The 21,568-nt window shown below is 38.1% G+C and overlaps 1 protein-coding gene across 3 annotated transcripts; it reads right to left on the bottom strand.

Annotated features, from left to right (window-relative positions):
* Positions 1–4,227: 4,227 nt before the first annotated feature.
* LOC103463423 (CREB-regulated transcription coactivator 1-like) lies at positions 4,228–19,802 on the bottom strand. 3 transcript variants are annotated; one of them, XM_008406752.2, is made up of 13 exons: positions 19,453–19,802; positions 18,844–18,969; positions 17,915–17,976; positions 17,589–17,683; positions 16,997–17,082; positions 16,868–16,911; positions 16,155–16,378; positions 15,252–15,403; positions 14,933–15,163; positions 13,550–13,636; positions 12,492–12,578; positions 12,241–12,415; positions 4,228–10,972 (listed from the first exon to the last, which is right to left on the bottom strand). In XM_008406752.2, exons 1-13 carry the CDS (start codon positions 19,588–19,590, stop codon positions 10,815–10,817), a joined length of 1,665 nt encoding a protein of 554 aa, XP_008404974.1. In that variant the 5' UTR covers positions 19,591–19,802; the 3' UTR covers positions 4,228–10,814. The 3 variants fall into 3 exon arrangements, with proteins under 3 accessions (XP_008404974.1, XP_008404972.1, XP_008404975.1); XM_008406750.2 differs by having other exon boundaries at positions 4,228–11,026; positions 19,453–19,798; XM_008406753.2 differs by lacking the exon at positions 13,550–13,636 and having other exon boundaries at positions 4,228–11,026.
* Between the last annotated feature and the right edge of the window lie 1,766 nt (positions 19,803–21,568).

Genomic DNA, 21,568 nt, shown 5'->3' with positions numbered 1-21,568 from the left:
TAATATTTCGGGCCATATTCCTGGAGACTTTTCTCCAGAGTAATCCGATTTGACAATCGATGGACAAGACAAACTAGCAGCTAATAGAACAGTGTGGAACATGTGGGTTGTAACTTCCCCTGTTCTATAATCCAGGCCCTAATGTCACAGTGGATGGAAGACTTGTGGCATTCATAAAGATCACCGCTGGCATTCAGAGGTCGCTGCTCATTTACGCATTATATGCCTTCCACACCAGCTAAATATGGCATAAAAATTTGGGCAGCATGTGATGAAAAAACCAGTTATGTTTTGAACATATAGGTTTAAACTGGAAATCCAGCTGGAGGATCATCTTCAGGACTCATTTGTCTTGATTTTAGTCAGCGGGTCAATTTGACCCAGAGCAGAATAGTGTCTCAAGTTCAATTATAAAGATGACCCCTTCAAAAAAATATCTAAATGTAATATAAAAAAATTTACAAAAAATCACTTTCAACAATAGTTAGTGTAATTTTGTGTTTAGGTTTTTTCAGTGGGCATAAAAATGTAAATCGCATTTTTTAATGTCCAAAAGAGTAAATTGTCGTCATTGATCCTTTATTTGTGAGAAATAAAAACCATCATTGCACAAATATTGATTGAAATGGTTAGTATTGGAGTTAATCAGATACAAAAAAGTTTTGGAGGAATTTTTTGGTTTCTGACACTATAAGATGACTAAACACTCTCCGGGTCAAATTGACCCACGAACATTATTGCTGTACCCAAGAAACGAACATAATAGGAGGGTTAAACGTTTAAAAATAGACCATCATTACAAGAAATGTCATTTTTAAACTTGCTCTTTGGGTCCGAGATTAAAAACTGCTTAAATATAAGAGAGTTTCAAGTGATTTGATTTCAAAATTATTTCTATCTCCTATCTGCCAGAATAATAATCATGTTTGAAGAGATTTTTCTTGCTTWCCTCATAGTCAAATATTTCATACATTAAGATTATATGCTGCCAAGTCATTTGGTGATATTGTCATATTATGGCTTTTTACATTTTTGATGRGATCATTTATGATATTAGTTTTGGAAATTCTAACTAATGTAAAACAAGAGAAATTTCCTCTGATTTAACTTCAGACAGTGAGAAAAGATGTGTCTTTTTATTCAGTGTATGCAATTCTGGTTTCAATAGCATGTGTATCAATGCCCAAACAAAATAGCATGCTATAGGAGCATGCTGGCAGAATCTGGTAAGAGAATATCATTATGAAATGAGTCATACACTAACATGGGCTGAACAGCCACTTATTGAGGAAGAAGCCAAAAGCAATATAAAAAGCAGATTATGCTTTGCAAATGCATTCAGGGACAAAMACCTTAATATTTGAAGACAAGGCCGGTGATCTTTTCAAAATGAAACAGAAACATTTTGCCATTAAACACTTGAAGCTTGTGGTAATTTAGGTTTGGCTTTTCTCTACATAGGTCCAGTTCTACTTAGGACAAACACCGACACGTGTTTATGCTCATCATTCTTTTGTTTCTTATGCCGTTAATCTTTCTCCGCCATATTGAATTTTTTGTGTTCTATTTTGTGTTTTCGGTGGTCTACATAGATGTTTGTTTACTATATAAACATTTCTGCATGGGCTTGTTAGAAAAATTAGACAGTTGACAAAGAAAAAAAAAAACACCATTTGTCACATTACTTTCTCCCTTGAAGCAGTTTTAAAATCTTCTGTATCGGTTTAGCCGACAGGTATTTTGTTTTGTCCATCTTTTATGGTAATCTCGCAGCTGCAACAGCTCAATTGAACCTGCAAGAATTGATTTTGACCTGCAGACTAGATTAGCACCATTAAACTGTGTGATTAAAATGCAGATTGCAGGATGGCTACATTTTTGTTTTCCTAAGTAATTAAAATGTGGCAACTTTGTAAAGTTTCCTTGGGTATTTTAGAAATCCAGAATGTTTAGCTCTATTTTGGTGCTTTAAACAAAGCAAAAAAAAAAAAACTGTTTGCAGAACCTCTGAGAGTTGACAGGGGTTAAATGTAAAAGTAGTTGATGCACTGCCACTGCACAGTGTAATACAAAAGGTGCATTGCTTTGTATCAAATAGCAGTTCAGAAAGTTATTCCAGCCTCCTGCAACTGTTATACAAATGCTTTCACTTCTTGTAAATGTCTGWTCTTTCCCTGTTTAATACAAAACGAAGCAACAATTTACTTTCCAATAACCATTTGCTTTTCCCCAAAATACTTTCAGTATTTGTCTGCTGACCCTCAGAGGCATTCACAAACCTCAGTGCCAATTTAGCTTTACATTGGAAGCATAACATATACTTAGATATGTAATGTTTAATATGTTAAATACAACTTCACGTTTAGCCTTTTTTTAATTATAAACAAGCTAAACTTTAACTAAAATTAGATACATCTAGAGGTTYTTAAAGTACCTACTCCTCAAAAGGCCAGTATATTTAGTTTTAAGTAACAGACATGACCTTTTTTTGTTCCAAACTCAACAGCTTTTAGTGGAAATCAACATTCTGAACATTTCACAAGCATGCACATATCCAAAATAATCTTTTAAATTTGCATTTACAGGTTACAAAATAGAAACAATAGCCAAAACACTTTTACAAGAGGACTGAAACATCATGCATGTCTACAGCAACACGCTGTGATGTTAAGAAATAAATTATTTTCTTTTTTTATGTCCCGAATCAGTATTTTTTTTTTTAAATCAAGACTATATGCAGAGAAAAATTCTGTCCTTCACATTCAATTTAATCAAGGGTTTTCTTTCAGCTTTATAAAAACAAATGGTCACATAAAAGAGAATCACATGGCAACAAATAAATACCAACAGGTCTCACTACAACTTACAGGACAACAGTGATATAATGCTATTCTCACGATAAGCTTAAAGTGGAACATAAAACTGTATTTCTAGAGCCTGTCATATAGATTTTAATGAAAAGTAACCCCTGGTTTTTAAAGGGACATCATTTTCTGACTGAGCAGCAAATCTTGGACACATTTTCTCTTTTACAGACAAAATACATAATCCATCTCCAATGCTCTTTAAACACAACCTGATTGTTGTGCTGCAGCGTAATGCAAGTTTGTCTCAGACTAAAACAAGGAGTCTAAAGTAAAATTTAAGATGTGTAGATGTAAAAAAAAAMAAAAAAMAAAAAAAAAAACAAGTCAGGTACAAACTTTCATCTTCAATTCTAATCATGCTTTTACTCTAAGAGACTTTTTGTACCTCTTAAATATAAAGTTAACAAGCTGCCAAATCTGACATCAAGTCCTAGTGCTGCATTTGCTGAAACTAATGCCACACTAGTGTCTCCTGTATGAACCTACCCGCCCTGTAATGTTTCATATGTCCAGATGTGAGACAAACTGAACCATTGCTTTACAGTCSAAGCTACTTCGGTGAAGCATCGCAACAGCATATAGTACACTTAGTAACAGTTTGGTAGATGCAAATACAAACTGTTTGAGTGTAATGATTTTGAGATTACAAGTAAATAAGGAAGCAAGGGAAAGTCCCAGTAAGAGCTGGAACACTCAAATTCACTGCAAGGTTGTTTTTTTTTTTTCTTTTTTGAAGTATTGAAACATAAAAACTGAGGTACAATAGATCACATTTATGTTTCCATTGTTCCATGTTCCCCAGCTCAACAGAAGGACCTCAGGCAGATGCAATGAGAAAATTAAAATGCACNCCTGATTGTTGTGCTGCAGCGTAATGCAAGTTTGTCTCAGACTAAAACAAGGAGTCTAAAGTAAAATTTAAGATGTGTAGATGTAAAAAAAAAAAAAAAAAAAAAAAAAAAACAAGTCAGGTACAAACTTTCATCTTCAATTCTAATCATGCTTTTACTCTAAGAGACTTTTTGTACCTCTTAAATATAAAGTTAACAAGCTGCCAAATCTGACATCAAGTCCTAGTGCTGCATTTGCTGAAACTAATGCCACACTAGTGTCTCCTGTATGAACCTACCCGCCCTGTAATGTTTCATATGTCCAGATGTGAGACAAACTGAACCATTGCTTTACAGTCGAAGCTACTTCGGTGAAGCATCGCAACAGCATATAGTACACTTAGTAACAGTTTGCGTAGATGCAAATACAAACTGTTTGAGTGTAATGATTTTGAGATTACAAGTAAATAAGGAAGCAAGGGAAAGTCCCAGTAAGAGCTGGAACACTCAAATTCACTGCAAGGTTGTTGTTTTTTTCTTTTTTGAAGTATTGAAACATAAAAACTGAGGTACAATAGATCACATTTATGTTTCCATTGTTCCATGTTCCCCAGCTCAACAGAAGGACCTCAGGCAGATGCAATGAGAAAATTAAAATGCACWGAGTTTTATCTTAAAAGTGTACAAATATTCAAAATCCAAACATGSCTGGTGAAAAAAGTCAAASTTTTAGGATGCCTCGTCATTTCGCAGCTTTAGGTTTGGTTGGCTATTGCATCATCATGTTTGAAGGGAAGACACAGTCCCTGGAAGTTTAATCCTAATCATATATACATAGTAAAAATCAGGTTTCCTGCATGTTTTTCAGATCAAAATGTTTAATATCAATTAATCTTTTTCGGCTCATWTTAAAACACAGAACATTGAGATACACTGTATGCTTAGACAAGATACTTCTAATACAGAGGCCAGGTTACAGATCCAATACATAATCTACAAAAAGACTAACGGAGATGTGTGTTGTGTAAGAAATATAGTCTCATTAGAATCGGACTTATTTCAGACACTGACTTTAAATCACAAAATTCTTATTCTGTGCAATTATGTATGCRGATTTTTCTTTTACTTTAAATTTGTCTGTAAATGCAGTGACATTCTGGTGACCCAAGCCAAAGCAATCAGCACCATATGGTGATGAGCAGCTTTTAGTCAATCAACGTACTGGTACCATGTGATCAAAGGAGCCTAGCAAGCAGGTTGTTACTGGTGAATTTAAAGTAAAATATAAAAATAATAATCATATTCATAACTGAACAGAATACAAATTATGTTATAAATTCAACGTCTAAAAAAAGTCTGCTGAWGACAATATTTCTTTCATAAAGAAGGAAAGACGAGTACGGGACAGATAAATGTATGGTCGTATTTTGAAAGTTTTAAGAGATAGTTTGTAAATGCAGAAATATTTTCCCTCCAATTTGTTTTTTGATACTTTTCCAGACTGAGGGAACCATGAAAATGCCAGAGAAGATGCTTAAACCAAAATCTCCCTCAACAAAATCTGAGGAGAATGAAAAATGGTGATCAATTTCAGGTCTCCTTCCAGTTCTGTACAATATTGAATGTAAAGCATGTTCCTCAACACATATTTTTGCACATATCAGATTTAGTTCTTAAAACTGGGGGACATAGAAGCACGGGAACATAAAAGCAATATCCTTCGTTCAGTTCCAACATTAGAGTGTAAGCTGCACCGGAATAAGCCCTTTCTGATTTTGCATCTTCTAAAAGTTTTAACAGCTTCAAATAAAAGCAGAAAAAAAAAACAGGACAAGCCAAAGTGTAGTTCCCAAAAGAAAATAGAGAATCCATCTTTTTGTTTTACATTAAAATATCTCTGCTATGAAACAGTCAGCATTCACATCAGGCTGAACAGTCCCAGCACAAACGTCAGGGAGTCACAGTTAAAGTGCGAAGCAACTAGTGGACTAAAACATTGCACAGTAACAGAAACAGTTCACTTTATCCAGCCCAGAACCAAACATGGTAGGCAACATCAGAAAACAAATAAACATGTCTTAAAACACGCTCCACTTTAGCATAGCAAGATTAAGATCAAGTACATAGCATGGGATAAGAACCTGCTAAATGTGTCAATCATGTCATGCAGCTGACTGCATAATGTAGATGCTTCAGAGGTCCACAAATGCAAACAATCAGAGCGCGTGCCAATCTGGAACATTTACAGGGCGGCATCTCCTATTTGTTTGAAAAAGGGTCTTTCACAATCGACTGCAGAGAGATGCTACAGTGTGAAGAGAGAGCGGTACAAGCAACAGTCAGTTTCTTAATGGGGGAGGAGGGGAGCCTTGACCTGCTGGGACAGAACCAAACACTCCAAACATCAACTCATCGGGCTAAAACCACAACACTGTCACAGAAGTTACATTCTTGTATCATTCGTGAAGTAGCATCGTACAGAAATGGAGGTAACAGAGYCACTTAACAGGAGTTTACTGTTGCACAGGAAGAAACTCATAACATGCATCCCTTTAGACGGTTTGTGTTAGCATAAYGTTACACAAATCAAACCTGCAGAGCTAKAGAAGGCCTTCGTTTAGAGRTCTGGACTGTCCGTTTAGTCATGCATTTTGTTGCAGCTTTATGTACAAAGTCCATTTGAATGACTGCGGCAGGATGAGGGACTGGGGTGAAGCTCCAATCACTGGCATCACAACAGCAAAGTCTTATGTACGCAAACCTTTGGAAACAGAACATCTGCACAAAATGTCTAGGCTTAAAGAAAAAATCCAACAATGGTTATGGAGTCGTTTTCAGGTAACCAAGTCTTTTTGTAGGTTATGTTTAATCTTAAATAACAGCTGGCAGYTAAACTTGGATATCAGCTTACTGAGCAGAGAGAAGTGCTCTGCCCAGTGAGGATGTACAATTAATCAAATTAGTAATTCAATCTTGGCTCCAAACTATCACAAAAAGATTATTTATTTTACTTTCATATATTCTAGTGTTCCTGATTTCTGAAAAAAATCCATTGTAAAACTGGAACATCATGGAAGTACAAGGTTTTTAAACCTCTGCAACAATGTTAGCTATCAAAGAACATGATAGAGTGATATTCTGTTAGTGAATAGTCAGGTTTAGCTGCTGTTCACTAACAGCAGCTAAACCTGCTGTTAGTGAGGTTTAGCTCACTAACAGCTAAACCTGTTAGTGAGTTAGTGGGATATATATATCATTGGGATATATATATCCCAATGATATATATCAATCATTTGATTAGACATGTCTTAGGTGGAAAAAAAGATTGGCTAGTATGCAAAATACAAAATTCWGAAAAATATATAAAACTTGAGCTAAAGCTTGCGCAAAAAAATGTAATTAAACTTAAATAATTGTTATAATCATGATTTTTTTCATAACTGAGCAACCCTACTGTCCACAAAACATAAGCATTTTGAAAAAGAGGAAGGCAACATCAAGCATTAATTTAAAGCTGGATTTATGCTTCACCGTAGAGACTTTTTTCTTATGTCAACATTTCAAAACACAATTTTGGTCTTTGATTGTCATACCGCCACCATAACATTCCCGTTCTGCACTCAAACATCAAAACTAGCYTTTCTTGCCATATTTTACAAAGTACAACCAATAGATTTTTGGCTGAAATTGGCCAAATAAAGTTTTCAGTGAAAGCCTCTTTAATTTTTTATTTTATTTTTATTTTTTTACAAAAAGCAGCTCATAATGACCATGTCTGTCAAAGCTTTCAGAGGAGTTTCAGGCATGTTTAAGTAAAAACACCTCCAATATTCTGCTTCAGAAGAATAAATCCAGCTGAGCATATGGAAAAAGTTGGATTTTTCCTTTAAGTTCCATAGAATTTTTTGTCATCTCATTTGCATAGGAGTCAGGGTGTGTTGAAGGCAAACAAAACTGCTGATGGAGCTGTCTACTGGACACAATGAACGCTTTAAACCCRCCCAGGTGCAATTCCCATCCTGGGTGTGTTTAGACAGTCCGTAAAAATGTCAATACATTTACACCTGAACATTAAAGTTAGTCAAAAATGATCCCAAAAATCTACAGAAGCCTTTCAGGGAAACTCTGACAAAAAGGCTGAGGCGGACCAGTTGGCACTGAATGCGAAGGTAGTGTTGTCAACATCAGCCGTGCAACTGGAAACATTTTGGCAACAAAGATCAGAACTCATTGCAGATGACAATGTGAACGGTTTGGCTTGAAAGATCTGTGAAGTGTTTGTTTTTTGAAGCCATTTCTGCTGCTTCCGAGACTGAACAAACAAGGCAGATTTGAGTTTTTGAAGCATTGCACATTTTACATAATTACACTTAAGAGTTCGTCTTAAAGAGATCTTTAGCTAGCTTTTATGCACCTCATCTAAACAGAGGATATAAACATTCTTCAAGAGAAGTCTCTTAAAATTCTTAGAGCGCATCTTAAAACACTTCACGTGACTTCGGATTCCTCTCTGTATCTAACTTCAGTTGCGTTTTTGTTAGAGACCCCCTGTAAAGGAGCATAAAGCCTCCCCATAATTGAACTCTTTACATCATTTCTTGGACATTTGTTTTTCCCCTTTTTTCTTTTTGTCCCACGTAAAAAACAAAAAGACAATTTGGCCATCAAGTGTACAGCTACAAAATACAGTACATCGATTTGTTTACACTTTACATAACCACAAAGATTACCGACTGACCAAAGTTTGTCTCAAATACAAGAAAAGGTCAAATATTCAGTTAGGAAAATACGTCGTCACATAAAACACTGAAGTAGAACAGCAGAATATTACTGTAAGGCAAAATCAGGTGATTTCACAGTGACTGAAAAATATTCAGATTTGAATGTTCTCTGGTTTAAAAACAAATGTGTTACTTTTCAAGTGAACTTCTCAGCTTAAATATAAACTACATTGCCATCAGTATTTCCTTGTTTGGCTCTCAATACATATATGACCTTGAGTGACATCCCATATTTAATTAGCAGGGTTTATTTTGTCAGCCTGCCTTTTGCAGCTCTACCGGCTGCGATTCTTAGGGGAAGGATTTCCACAAGRTTTAGGAGTGTGTTTGTGTGAATCTTTCAAAAGTCTATTTGTGAGACCAGACACTGTTGCTGGACGATAATAGTGTGTTCCATTTGCAGTCAGAACTCAGAAATTCTGACTTCCCAGTCTGAAAAATCAACGTCAGTGCCCCCTGAAGACGCACTTCTCACTCAATGCGATTTGTAAAGTTGACTTCCAGTTTCAATATGGCTGCTATCAACAGTAGTAAGCTGCAGTGGAGATATTTTATTTACAAGACAAACTTGAAAGAGTGTGTCTAAAATCAATGTTACATGTAGTGCCCGCAACTATGAACTAAAATTAAGAGTGGTGTTTGCTTATGGAAAGTAAATCTTAAAATAAATATAATTAGCAAGATCTACTTGGGCATTGCCATGTCGCAAACAGGACTTCTCACACTATGTTAACTGGAACACTACCACTTTGGGTGTAAGGTAAAACACAGCTTCAAGTTCAGACTTTCAAGGTAAAAGGAACATGACATAAGGTTCGGCACATGATCGTCACTCTACTTTATTCAAACTCTCTAATCTACATTTTTACAGTCTTGCTTGGTATCCTGAAGCGTTTCAAGCTCTTTCACTGGAACTAAGAATGTGAACTCTTCACCAAACTTTACATCTGACACAAACTACCAGACTCAGACAGCCACACTTCTGATTCTGTATATTACACTTTATGGGAAGGATGTAGCTGCTCAGTCATCGAAACCTTTTTCATGAAGTGTTCTATGCAYTGAGCTAATCTGAAGGATTTCAAGTTGGTGATTTCTGAATGCAGTGCACCTTTTATTTGACCTACCACTTTTGGCTGAGWTTCTTCCACTTTTGAAACACTGTTACAAGTTGAGAGGAATATTAAGTGGTSAGCAAATGTCACAACTGGACATATTGTTCAGGTGATTTTCTATAACACCACAACTCTCACCTATCTCCTGAGAATGACACATTGGATATTTCCCCAACGTCTGTAGAAGTGTTCTTTATGCCTAAATCCAGGATTGTATGCACACCTGGCCCCAGAAGTGATTAGAACAGCTGAAATARATTTCTTCGATGCTAAGTGAATACTTTTGGCAATATAGTGTATATAATGGCTTTTTTTCTTGCCGAGAATGAATTCTGATGCACTTTTCTTTAGTTTTGGTTAAATTGAATTTCCTGATGAGTGGTAATCCCAGTCCACCTGAAGTGGTGCTTAGAACTGATTTCTAGATTTGCTTGTTGGACTGCAGCACAATATTAAATAATGGCACAACTAACACCAAAAGAGCAACTATGGGGAGGTTTTGCACTCCTTCGTTTCCCAAGTAAAAGCTTAAAATAATAATAAAAAAAAAACATTTATGTGTTTGTAATTAATTACATCAGTGAAATTTTACACTCCACCTACAGACATTTTGGCATCAAATTTAAGTTAGAAAATATCAACCCTTTGACCAAATAAATAAATAAATAAAACATAAATACACAAAACATAAAAACATATACAAGATGAAAATAACATTTGGTTGTCAAAAATAAAGCTTTGAGTGTCAAAAAGAAAGTCATCATGCTATGGTAGGAGAACTTGTTTCATCGAAGGGTAGTGAGTAAACCAGCTATGTTGTTTATTTTCCTCCTCTTTTATACATAGCCAAAACTATTATTTTACCCAATAAATTAGCAGCTTCCTGCTACAAGCAAAAACGATTAAAATGAACGTGGATATGAAAAGAAAATGGGTATAATGTGCATTTTTTTAAATATATGTGGCATGTAATGGAGCACTGTAAACAAGAGTAGGCTAGCGAAAGCGCCGAGCGACCAATCTTTATCAAAACAACAGCGAGGCCATTCCCGTTGCAAGCCAATGGACGACTTTTTCCCCGTTTTGTTTTTTGGTGGCGCATCTTTCAGAGTCATACAGCTGGATGGCCATGCAACGAGGGAGAGGGTTCATCCTGCCCTTTGTTTCACTTCACTCACGTTAGTGTTTTTGTTTTTCCCTCTTTGCTCCATCACAGCCTCGCTACAGCCTGTCCATCCTGAACGTGTCCTCCGTGGCGGGGTCAGCGAGCACCATGTCGGGGTCATTGAGCATGTGCAGTCCGTCCAGTGTGAGTGGATCTATTTTCAGCTCATCCAGCGGGAACTGGGAGTCGGCATCAAAACTGACATCACCAACACCTGCCAGAGAGTTGGTCAGCTCTTTAGAGAGGCTGGGTGGAGACTCACCTGTGACTAAGAAAGGTGACAGCAGAGAAACGTAGACAGCTTCAACACAAAGCAGTCATTTAGCTACCAATGGGTCGGATACATTTTACAAAACAGATGGCATCACGAATTATTAAAATATTCAAACATCTCAACACAAATGGGTCTTCCAATTGCTCAATAGCCCTGAAGGCCCCCACATACTTGGACGTTCATCATCTTCTTTGAACGGACTCTACGCACACCGTCTGCAGATGGTGTGCGTAGAGTCACGCACACCATCTGCAGACGGTGTGCGTGACAACGGTGTGCGTGACGGTAGGCAATCGGTACGCCTATATAGGCAATAGGCGTACCGATTGCCTATATTTCTCATGACAGATTTCTTTATTTCCCCCAATCCAAAAATCTTGAATTCTCCCACTGTAGAATTCAAGCACTTTCCAATAAGTTTCAARTTAAGTCTTTAAATCTTTCCAGCACCACTTACCACGCCAGCTAGTTGGGCACCCAGCCCAMCTAGCTGGGCTTCTTCTCAATAAAAAGCAACCACCACATACCTGTTGGTGGTACAAAGCGGGAGTCTGTCTGATCTGCGTCCTTGCAACTGGTTGCATTGACTCTCAGCCTTATCAGCTTGACTTAACATACAAAACAGTTCAGTGTGCAACAAAGAGCACGTGGACGTGAAAATGAACCTTTGAGCAGATGTGTACRGTAGATGTGTGTTCTGCATTGTAAAGTGTACCCAAGTTTGTGGGGGTCTTAAGYCTATCACCAAATTTGCACAAGTGAAACAAGTTTAGTATTTTGGAGGGGCCAYCGCAAAGCCCTGATCGATATCACAAAGAAAATGTTTAAGGAAGAGTTGAGAAAGTATGTTTGAGCAAGATGGCTCAAACCTGACTCRGTTTTATAAGAGTTGTATCAAGACGAATGGACCRAAATTCCTGCAAACTGTTGCGAGAAGCWWGTAGAAGGATATCAAAAGAATTTAGAGCTTTAAAAAATCTYGTAGCTCTGGTATGTAGAAAATATAAATAGTTTTGGTAATCCTAACTGACCTCAAACAGGCAAAGCTCGGTTTGATTTAATAATGGATAAGGGGGGAGAAATAGTTATGGGTTGCATTTTATAGTATATGTAAATATCTGGTCTCAATTGCATTCCCATCTTTTTGCCTGGAAAAGAGGTGAAGGACATGTGAAGGACAATGCATGGATGGGTGGTGGTGCTGCTACCTGTTAGAATGATGTTGGGGATGTTGCCATGGCTACTGTAGTTGAGCTGCTGMGAGTCCTGTAAGCTGCTGCCGGTGAGGCCCATCATGGCCGCCTGCGTGTAGTTGAGGGTGGAGCATTGGCTGAAAAGGCTGGACGAGCTGATGGGACTTTCAATCATGTTGAACTGCTCGAGCTGAAAAGAACAGATCTGTGAGGCAGAGCAGAGTCAGGACAACGTTCTGTCCTCGGTTACTGGTAGTCTTGGTTACCTGGTGAGAGAGCGCATTGGTCTGCCTCGATGCCAGCTGCTGATCATAGAAGGAGTCGCCAAATATACTGCCCACCACAGGAATGTGCTGCAGGGGAAAGGAAATATAAATTWAAATMATAAAATAGATTGCAAGTTCCTCTAACAAGCACAAAAAAGTMATCCAATTGACTAAGGCCATATTTTAGTGATGGAGTAACAAGGAAAACCAAGCAAGACAACACATCACACAGCTGTCCAGCAGAGCAGGAAATATAAGCAAGTGGTTCTCGTAACCAGGGTTAGCACAAGCCTACGAAAGAGTGAATGTTGGCTGCTGCAGCCCCGTTAGAAAAGAATCACAATTCAGTTCATTAAAGAGAGGCCTTGGTGGTGAGCCTAAACTGTATAATAAACACCAAGACAATAAACCCTGGCAATTTAGGAAGATAAAAAACATCAAAAGGACAAAAAAACGAAGAGGTGAAGAGGTAAAATCCAGCATGACAGAGAGGTCAAACTGGATTTACAGAAGTAGAGAAKAGTTGAAACTTCCCTTCAATAATCTTAAAAAACAAACGCTTCATAGAGCACATCATCAACAGTGTGGGATTGGCTTTCTTATGTGGTAGAGTCCCTGCTTAAGCATCATCTTAGCCAAAGAGCACGCAGTCCATGAATGATTAGAATCTGAGAAATTTTGACCTGAACTTTCACTGATTTAACCACAATTAATTTAGCCACAATTGTATCGTAAAAAAAAATGTAAAAATGTCTCACAGAAAATAAGATTTAAAATTCATAAACTGAGTTGTTAAAAAAATATAGCACTTTTTCCAGAAAAAAAAATGTTATTATACAAGGAGCATCCCAGTGTGGTGCACACTGAGAAAACCAACATGTTGTCATGCACACGGTGAACTGTGACAGTGGAGATGAGGAGATGAGTTATGCAGCTGCTGACACCATGAGTGGTGCAAACACACAGAATGAAAAGCAGCCTGGCTATGAACAGTTAGCTTTCCCCCAGAAGCAAAGCCCTTCCCCAGGCAGCAGCGAGCTCGGAGGGTGGGCCCTTACTTGAGGCGAGCCTCCAGGGGAGAAGCCTTGATTGGAGACTGGGGAGGTTGGAGACTGAGTGGCTGGTGAGCCAGTCTGATTGCGATACTGTTGGAGGGAAGAGGGTTAGCTAACACTAAGCTTCATGTCTGGCACAATCACACACATCTTTAGCAATAAGATCAAAACGTGTTCAGTCGCAGGTTAAAGTTTGGCAGTGACATATATGCTGTGTTTTGCAAATGTTGCATCTTTATTATTATATTACCTAGTGACTTGTTGGATGTTAACATGATATCAAAGTGTGTTACTACTGGGACTGAAACCATTGTTTTCTTGTGTTACTCCTGGAGAAAAGCATGCGCAACATTTTCTGGATCATTGAGAACTTCAAGGTAAGAAGTTAAATAGGACAGAACAATTTCATGAGGTTTCAGAGACAGTTTTTCCTGATCAGTTCTTCTACAGAATCCAGTTACCAGTGCAGAGCTTGTTCAACATCAGCAGCAGGCGAGTGAGAGTGTATCTACATGCACAAAGAGACTTTGGGGTAGAAAAGAAGATACTTGTGTCTAAAAAAAGATATCAAGGAGAGAGAGTTAAGTTGCGCAGGAGGTTTAGTGATGGACAGTAGAAGGCTGCTGAAAAGGTACCGTCTCTGATTAAATGTCCATCATCCCAGGAAGAGGGCTTACTCACAGCTCTGAACAAGAACACTGCCATAAATAATGGTAGGCTAAAAACAGATTCCAAGAGCTACTTCGTCCAACAATGCAGGGACAATTTAGCGTTTTGAGTATATTCCAGCACAAGGGAAAATAGTTGATGGAGGGGGTTAAAAAAATCATATTGGAATTAAAAAACGAAAGTCAATTCTACAAAGTTGGCTCCTGGATAAGAAGGAGCCAACAAACTGAGATCAACTCCGAGCACCGATCGTCAAGATTTAATAGTGTAGAGGACATCCAGGATGCCAGATTAAATTAAGTTATGAAAAGGCATCAAAATTCCACATTCGGACTCTGCATAAATTTTATATATTTCATATAAAAGTTTTTAGATGTCTTGTGTTTGTAGTTGTGTTTTCAGTTGACCATAAACTGTTGAAACCACAGAATAACATCTGTGTCACTGCCAAAGCCTSTCACTATGACTGTACAGTGGACAAAACAACAAATTTTATCATCAGCCTCCGCATAAGAAGTGAAAACATTTTGGCAGGGAGTTCATTTTGTCTGTCTACACAATAGCAGCAAGCTATGATCATTTTGATCATGTCATGTTTTCAAAAGATTTATATATTGAGCAAAACCAACAAAATGGTAATCATGACAATATTAGGAAACGTTTCCAGGAAGCTGTGAGCCTGCCTTCACTTTCCTAACTGAATTGTGTGTTTCTTACCGAGCTGATGCTCATGCTGGCGGTGGTTTGGCTGTCCGGGGAGGGGCTGCTTGCGGTGGCTGTCCCAGACGAGGCCAGAGTAGGCAGAGCGATGAGCTGGATGCCCTGTGGCAGCGCCGGCTGTTTCTGGAGGTCACTGAGTAGCTGAGCCTGGGCCTGAGGCGTCAGCTGGTTGAACAGGGGGTACTGGGAAAGCTGCTGCTCCAAAGTTAATGTTTCTGTTTGCAAAGCCTAAAGACAAGAGCACACACACACATTACAGTGTTTCACCTTGAACACCAAGAAAAAAACCAAGTGAAGCCTGACACCAGACATTTACCTGTGTAATATTAACAGGTGAGGAGAGCGTGGGTGAGAGCTGCTGTGGGGACTGTTGGAGGTGGAGATCAGAGGTGAGAGTAAGTGGCACCACGGGTGGCTGCCTGCGCTGGCCCGTTACAGTCATGGAAGGCTGAGAGGGCGTGGTGATCCCTGGCAACAGAAGAGTCACACATGCACAAGTCACTGGGTTTTGTTAGAGGAAAGTCAGATTATTAAGCATCCAAACATGAGAATCAGCTAAGAAATCATAGACAATTGGCAATGTTTAATATACTGCTTCTTAAAGCTTTACTTTTATTAACAGGCAACACGCATACAGACTGGGTTCACCACAGACCACATTTCTTCACCTATGTCATGTGTCAAAAACAAGCAAGTGAACATTGTTGCAGTCCAAAGCAAAGAGGTTAACGAATATGCAGGAAACAAATTTTAAATGAGAATTTTGCAGAAAATAAACAGCTGGTGACCAGAACAAGATGTAGTGAGTAACTGTTATCTGACCAAAATACTCATCAGGATGAGAGGATAAGATTTTAGGACATAATGAGAGGCAGCCAGCAGCCCACTGGCAAACMGAAGACCAAAACAAAGGAGAGTAATACAGCAGCATCTAACACAAAGCTAGGTTTAATATTTTCTGCACACAGATAGAAAGACAACAAAACCTATTCTAAAATTATCTGGGTTGTAATGTGCCTCGAGTTAGAGATTAATTTTTCTTTATTGTAAATAAAAATTTCCTGTTATAGTAAAATTATTTGATTTAAAAAAAAACAGGCTAAGAAAATGTGCCTCAAGATATTGGCTAAAACAACCTACTTTCTTAATTGGGAGTAAAAAAATTKTTTTCGTCTTCTTTCTCCATCGTCCTAATTTTGGTACATGTGAGAGCTCTTACCATGACTTGCAGCACTGATGCCCAGGTGGGTGAGGTTGGTGGTCAGGCTGCCYGTGCTGTTGGCTGAGCTGAGCGAGGGGAAGGACACGGTGTCCTCGGGGTCAAGTGGTGTGGACAGCGGAGGAGGGAACTGGATGTTAGTCAGATCCGGCAGCGAACCACCAGTGTTGTGAGCAGCTGGGACCATGGACGGGCTTAATTCCTGGTCTGGTGACGGGAATATACTGGAAAAAGGCAACCAGTTGGTTAGTGACGTGAAACACAAAAATAGCACCAAAAAATGTTTTTGGATAACTTGCTTTAATAATTCTAACTGCTGATAAGTGAATCAATTATGTGACAGATATTTAGACTAAAGTATTCCATATCTGCAATATGAAAACAAAGCCCTCAAATTATTATAACTCTTAATCAGTTGAGAATTTCTATGTTGGCCTCTCTGAGAACTTAGAAGGGAGAAAAATAAATCTAGAACATTAGAAAATGTTCATCTTTTATACAATTTACTTCTCTGATGTGGAAAAACATCAAATTACATTGAAGCTTTAATTATATGGTTGGTCTAAAGCTTCATTACATTTAGTAAAGCATTGTCCAATTAGAAATCTACTTTCACTTATGTGATGATGGTCATTATAAGAAAAACTTAAGCATTTTTCAATGGAAATTAAAAAAGAAGCAGAGGTTTGGAAAATCAAAATAGTAATACTCACTTGATTCCTGGGACATCACATGTATTAGGCTGAGATGCATCATCCTAATAAAAAACAAAACAAAAAAAAGAGTCATGATTAATTCACCACATGAGTTCACTTTACAGTCCCTCACTGTCCCACTGGTACCTTCTTGTCATCCCACAGCTGCTTCTGTACATCCTTGTCTGCATCCGACTCTGAATTTTCCGTCCCTGGCACCGTAAGCAGCAGCACTATTAAAGAAAAAAACAGAACACTTTTTTTGTTGAGACAATATTCAAAAATGCAAAAGCCTTACTGAAAGAAATTAGTCATCGATATCCCAAGCCACCATGCAGAAAATAATACTGCTGTGCACCAGATTCCCACATTTCTAAAAATAGCACAGGTGACCACCAGACGCTGAACGGAGGCCAACTAATCTTGGCTTCATTGTATTAGAGCTTTACACATTAAAAGACATGATCGATAAGGAGTCAGTTAATGATTGATTTTGCTCTTTAGGTTGCCCTGAATCAGCTTCATTCAGAAATGTCTACAGCCAGCAGAGTACAAAGTCAAACAGAAACACTTCTCAGTAGATCAGCTTCCATTTGCACCTTAAATATTTTACCACGCGTCTACATCTGCCTCTCTTTGACACCAGCTCTTGTGTCTTCGGAGGTTTGCAGCTTGGATTAGCACGTTGCTCATGAATAAATGAAAGACTCTGTGTCTTTGTCACTGGATCCTCCCTCACCTCGTTTAGGCTGCAGCTCCTGCGATCCTCCTGAAAACACCTCCTGGGGTTTCGGGTTCATGGCGCTCTGGTGTAAGGCCGAATCCGAATTCGTCCTGTATGTGACAGAAAGATGAGACGTCAGCAGAATCCCAACACTGGAAGAGGGCCAACTGTTAAGCATCATACCCATCAGGGGTTACAGCCCTCGTTACTGAACTTTATTTGCCACTAAGTTGCCCAGTCCATCCTTGTGAGTAATTTCGACTTTAATTAAATGCATAAAAATAACTGTTTCTGACTGGGTAGTTCCAACCTCTTGCAAATGGACAAGCGAAGAAGCTTACCTTCTCCAGCTTGTGTCTGGCGGTGGGGAGAGGTAAACTGAACTGTAGGGACAGCTGTCAATGTAAATCTAGTCAAGGCTAATATTTATGAGGAGAAATAGAAGAATCAATCAGACATAGGCTTTTGTTCATCCCTTTGTGCCTAAAACATTATGAATAAATAATCCTGGACAAATCCTACAGGGAGATCAAATCTCTAAACTAAAAATGGAAAACATTTKTCAGAATAACTCTGCTAAAGTGCATTATGCCAACATGTGTAACTCAGCAGACGGTTATCAGTGGATGTACAAAAAATAAATCATTAATTTATTGATCTTCAAATCAACATAAACAGGAAAGCATCAAAGAAAAACAGACTTTTAACACAGAAATGTTACTGAATTGTATATACACTGAATTACAAAATCAAATGGGTGTGTCTTACAGCTTTCAGTAGCATTTGGAGGATTTCTCCAGAGCTGTGCTCTTTGATGCAATTCCCAATGCCATAAAAAAAAAATCTAAATTTTTTAATCACAATCAAATTCTGCTTATATTTTTCAGATCAGATGGAAGGGAAGATGATACAATGTGTCCATCATGAACACATGCTGCCATCTTTGCTTTGTACCTCTGTCTCACTAGTTACACAATCCCATTCTATCCAAACCAACATAATGACTGCTACTTCCAGAGGTGGATAAGAGTCAAAATATTTGTGGGTCAGTTTCAAAGCCAATCATCTAAAGGAACTTTCAGATGACCACAATCCTTCGAACTCTGTAACCTTAATTACCATATGAAATGTAAAATGTGGTTTTATCTGAAAAAAGGACACTGTATTTGACTGATATTCCAATCATGGATAAATAAGACAATTTAGGAAGGTGAGACAAAGTAACTTCCAAGTTTGATCGGCACATGTGACGGTGCAATAGAAAGGATATTTGGCGACCGTGTTTGTCCACTGAAAGTGGGCGACGGTGAGGAGACGTGATGCGGTTACGATCGCGGTAAACACGGTCCACGAGTCCATGGTGCCTGCTTGTCCGACTGGTGTCCAGCACAGAGTTCTAAGGTGGACACACCAGGTAAATGAGATGAGAGGAGTCCTTTCAAACAGAGCAAATCTTTGCATTGGAATAAATGGTGCTAAACATGTTCACTTTAAGATGGGTCAAGTCAAGTTGGCAAATGTAATTAAAGATGAAAAGCCATGACAAGCAATGGTATACTTTAAAATTTAGGAACCAATTCTCAATTATGGGGAAGAAAAAAAAACAACTTTAAGACAAGCTCTTCTTTAACTTTTGAGGTATGATGAAACCTGGTGGAAGATGCAGCTCTAACCAGCCAATAGTCTTACAGCTGTCGCAGCCAGAGAAAAGCCAGCAGATTATTTTACTCCTCTTTAAAAATGGATAGTCTGTACATAAAGTATTTTTCAACAGATCTGAAAAACAGCTGAAACCTGTGTGTGTCCAACATTCACCAACAGCTGACAAGGGTACACTGATCCAGAACAAAACCATTGCTGAGAGAGGCTAGGGGCTCACCTGAAAAGGCAGGTCAATGTTGCCATTCCCAATCTGATTGACATTGGGCAGTGAGCCTCCATAGTACTGTCCACGATTCTGCCCTAGTTGCAAATACTGGGTCTTCTGTAACTGCAACTGTGCAAAGTAAAATTGCATGAAAGCATGAGTGAATGACTGATCTGATTCACAAACAAAAGAGATGCTAAAAATGGGCAATGCGTGCAAGTCTACAATGATTATATGCAAGATTAATGAGTTTGGGGCTTTTATGAACTGAAAAAAATGTAACAAGATGAAACAGGCAAATGTGGCTTTTTCATGGACAACTGACAAGCAAACAAAACTAGCTGATTTGAATGACACTGGACTGACAGCTTGAGTTGTCACAGTTGGGTATTTACTACTTGCATATAACAGTAATAAAAAAAAGTAATGTATGCTATAACAAAAACAAAACACTGACATTCTGTACACCCAGAAGAATTGAGTCAGATGATCAGACATAATGCAGTGACAGAAAATCTAAATGGCAACACAAGGGAATCAGGCAGAGACTATACAACTGAAGAGTGTTTCCCTCCTAGGAAATATCAGTATGGCTTAAGGTTAGACACACGCATCATAGTAATAAAGTGTGCTTAATTTCCAGCAAACARAAAAAAGAAATATCCCAAACACTTCCCGACTTCCTGACGTCAGTGCAGCTTGAAGAAATGAGTCAATTGATTCATTCAATATATGCTGGTGGAGCTTCCTGGATGATTAACCCTCATCATTTGGGGCTTGGGGCAGAGAAAAACTAACTGGCTGCTGCTCATGCTGGATGTCCTCAACACTTACTGCCATGGCCCATGCCTCCCTCTTTCGATTAAAGGGACAGCAAACTTTTTTTATTTTGATAGATAATCCTTATTTTGAAGAGCATCACTCCAGAGGAAGGGAGTGGCAGTGATCAAACTCCATCTGATTTATACTGCTTTTCTGTTCAATTATTTACATTTCTGAAGATATCTTTTAAGTCAAAGAAGAAGTCTTGAAAAAAAATTATTCCAATCCAAACAGAACAATCTGAAACAAAACAGTCCTCACATTTAAAATGTAGCAAAATGTGAAGGTTTGCCACAAAACGCTACAGGTTTAAAAAGTTATAGGCTAGCAGTTCTGACAGGTCCTTACATTCAACATTGACCCCCACTGACTCCTGTGAAGTTAACTGTGGGTCTCAACTGATTCTTGTGACCTACTAAATGTGAACTTAAATTATTGGAAACCTGACTGAATACCCTGGTTGTAAGCTGCTTATTAAYAAATAGGTAGCATTTCTTGTGTACAGTTATATTACATTATATAATATAGCATAGTATGACAGTCTTTTAAACATGACTTGAAATTAAAAATAATTTGAARGCACACTACTCTTTGAAGAAAAATTAAGTCACTTTTTGCTCAAGTCTCATTAGTAGAAACTTACACAATTTTTTTTTATCCCACAACTGACAGGCAATCACAGTTTTTACCCACATTGCAGAACAAGARCAGGAAAAGATGCAACATTTTGAAGCCTGTAAAAAAAAAAAGAGAGGTCCAGAATTTTTGCTTAATCTGTCAAATTCACAAAAGCTCTGACATTTTCAATTAGCTCCTAAAAGGAGAGAAATAGCTATGTAATGCAAATTGCAAATATGAAACATCAACAAGTAACTCCCTCCTCTGTTTTTAATTGCACAACTGATGCAATTTTATCCTGAGTGCATGATGCTTGCATATCGTCTTCACAACAGGGAGTAAAGTTATAGTTTTATGGATTTACCAAATAATGATAACTTTTGTTTTTGAGTTTTACAACACAACATCTGTGTTTACCCAAGGCCGATTCGCATAAACTCAGTTGGATAACCTTTAATCTAGATCAACAATTAAGCATGAGGAAGAGCTATAATATTTAAAACAAAGAGAAAAAATGGTGGGAATAGTTTTCAATCCAACAAAAAATGAAGAGCTTAAGATTGCCTTTATGCATCAAAGAAAAGTTTCTGACCTTTGCAGATAGACAACTATGTATGCATCAAGTAGTTCATGAGACAGGTATGCTCAAAATGAGCATAATGAAAACAAGAAAAAAAACTTTATGGGG

The sequence above is a fragment of the Poecilia reticulata genome, linkage group LG4 (assembly GCF_000633615.1).
Source record: "Poecilia reticulata strain Guanapo linkage group LG4, Guppy_female_1.0+MT, whole genome shotgun sequence".
Classification (NCBI taxonomy): Eukaryota; Metazoa; Chordata; class Actinopteri; order Cyprinodontiformes; family Poeciliidae; genus Poecilia; species Poecilia reticulata.
The sequence above is the reverse complement of the archived record's forward strand: the minus strand, read 5'-3'. Positions and strand labels throughout refer to the sequence as shown.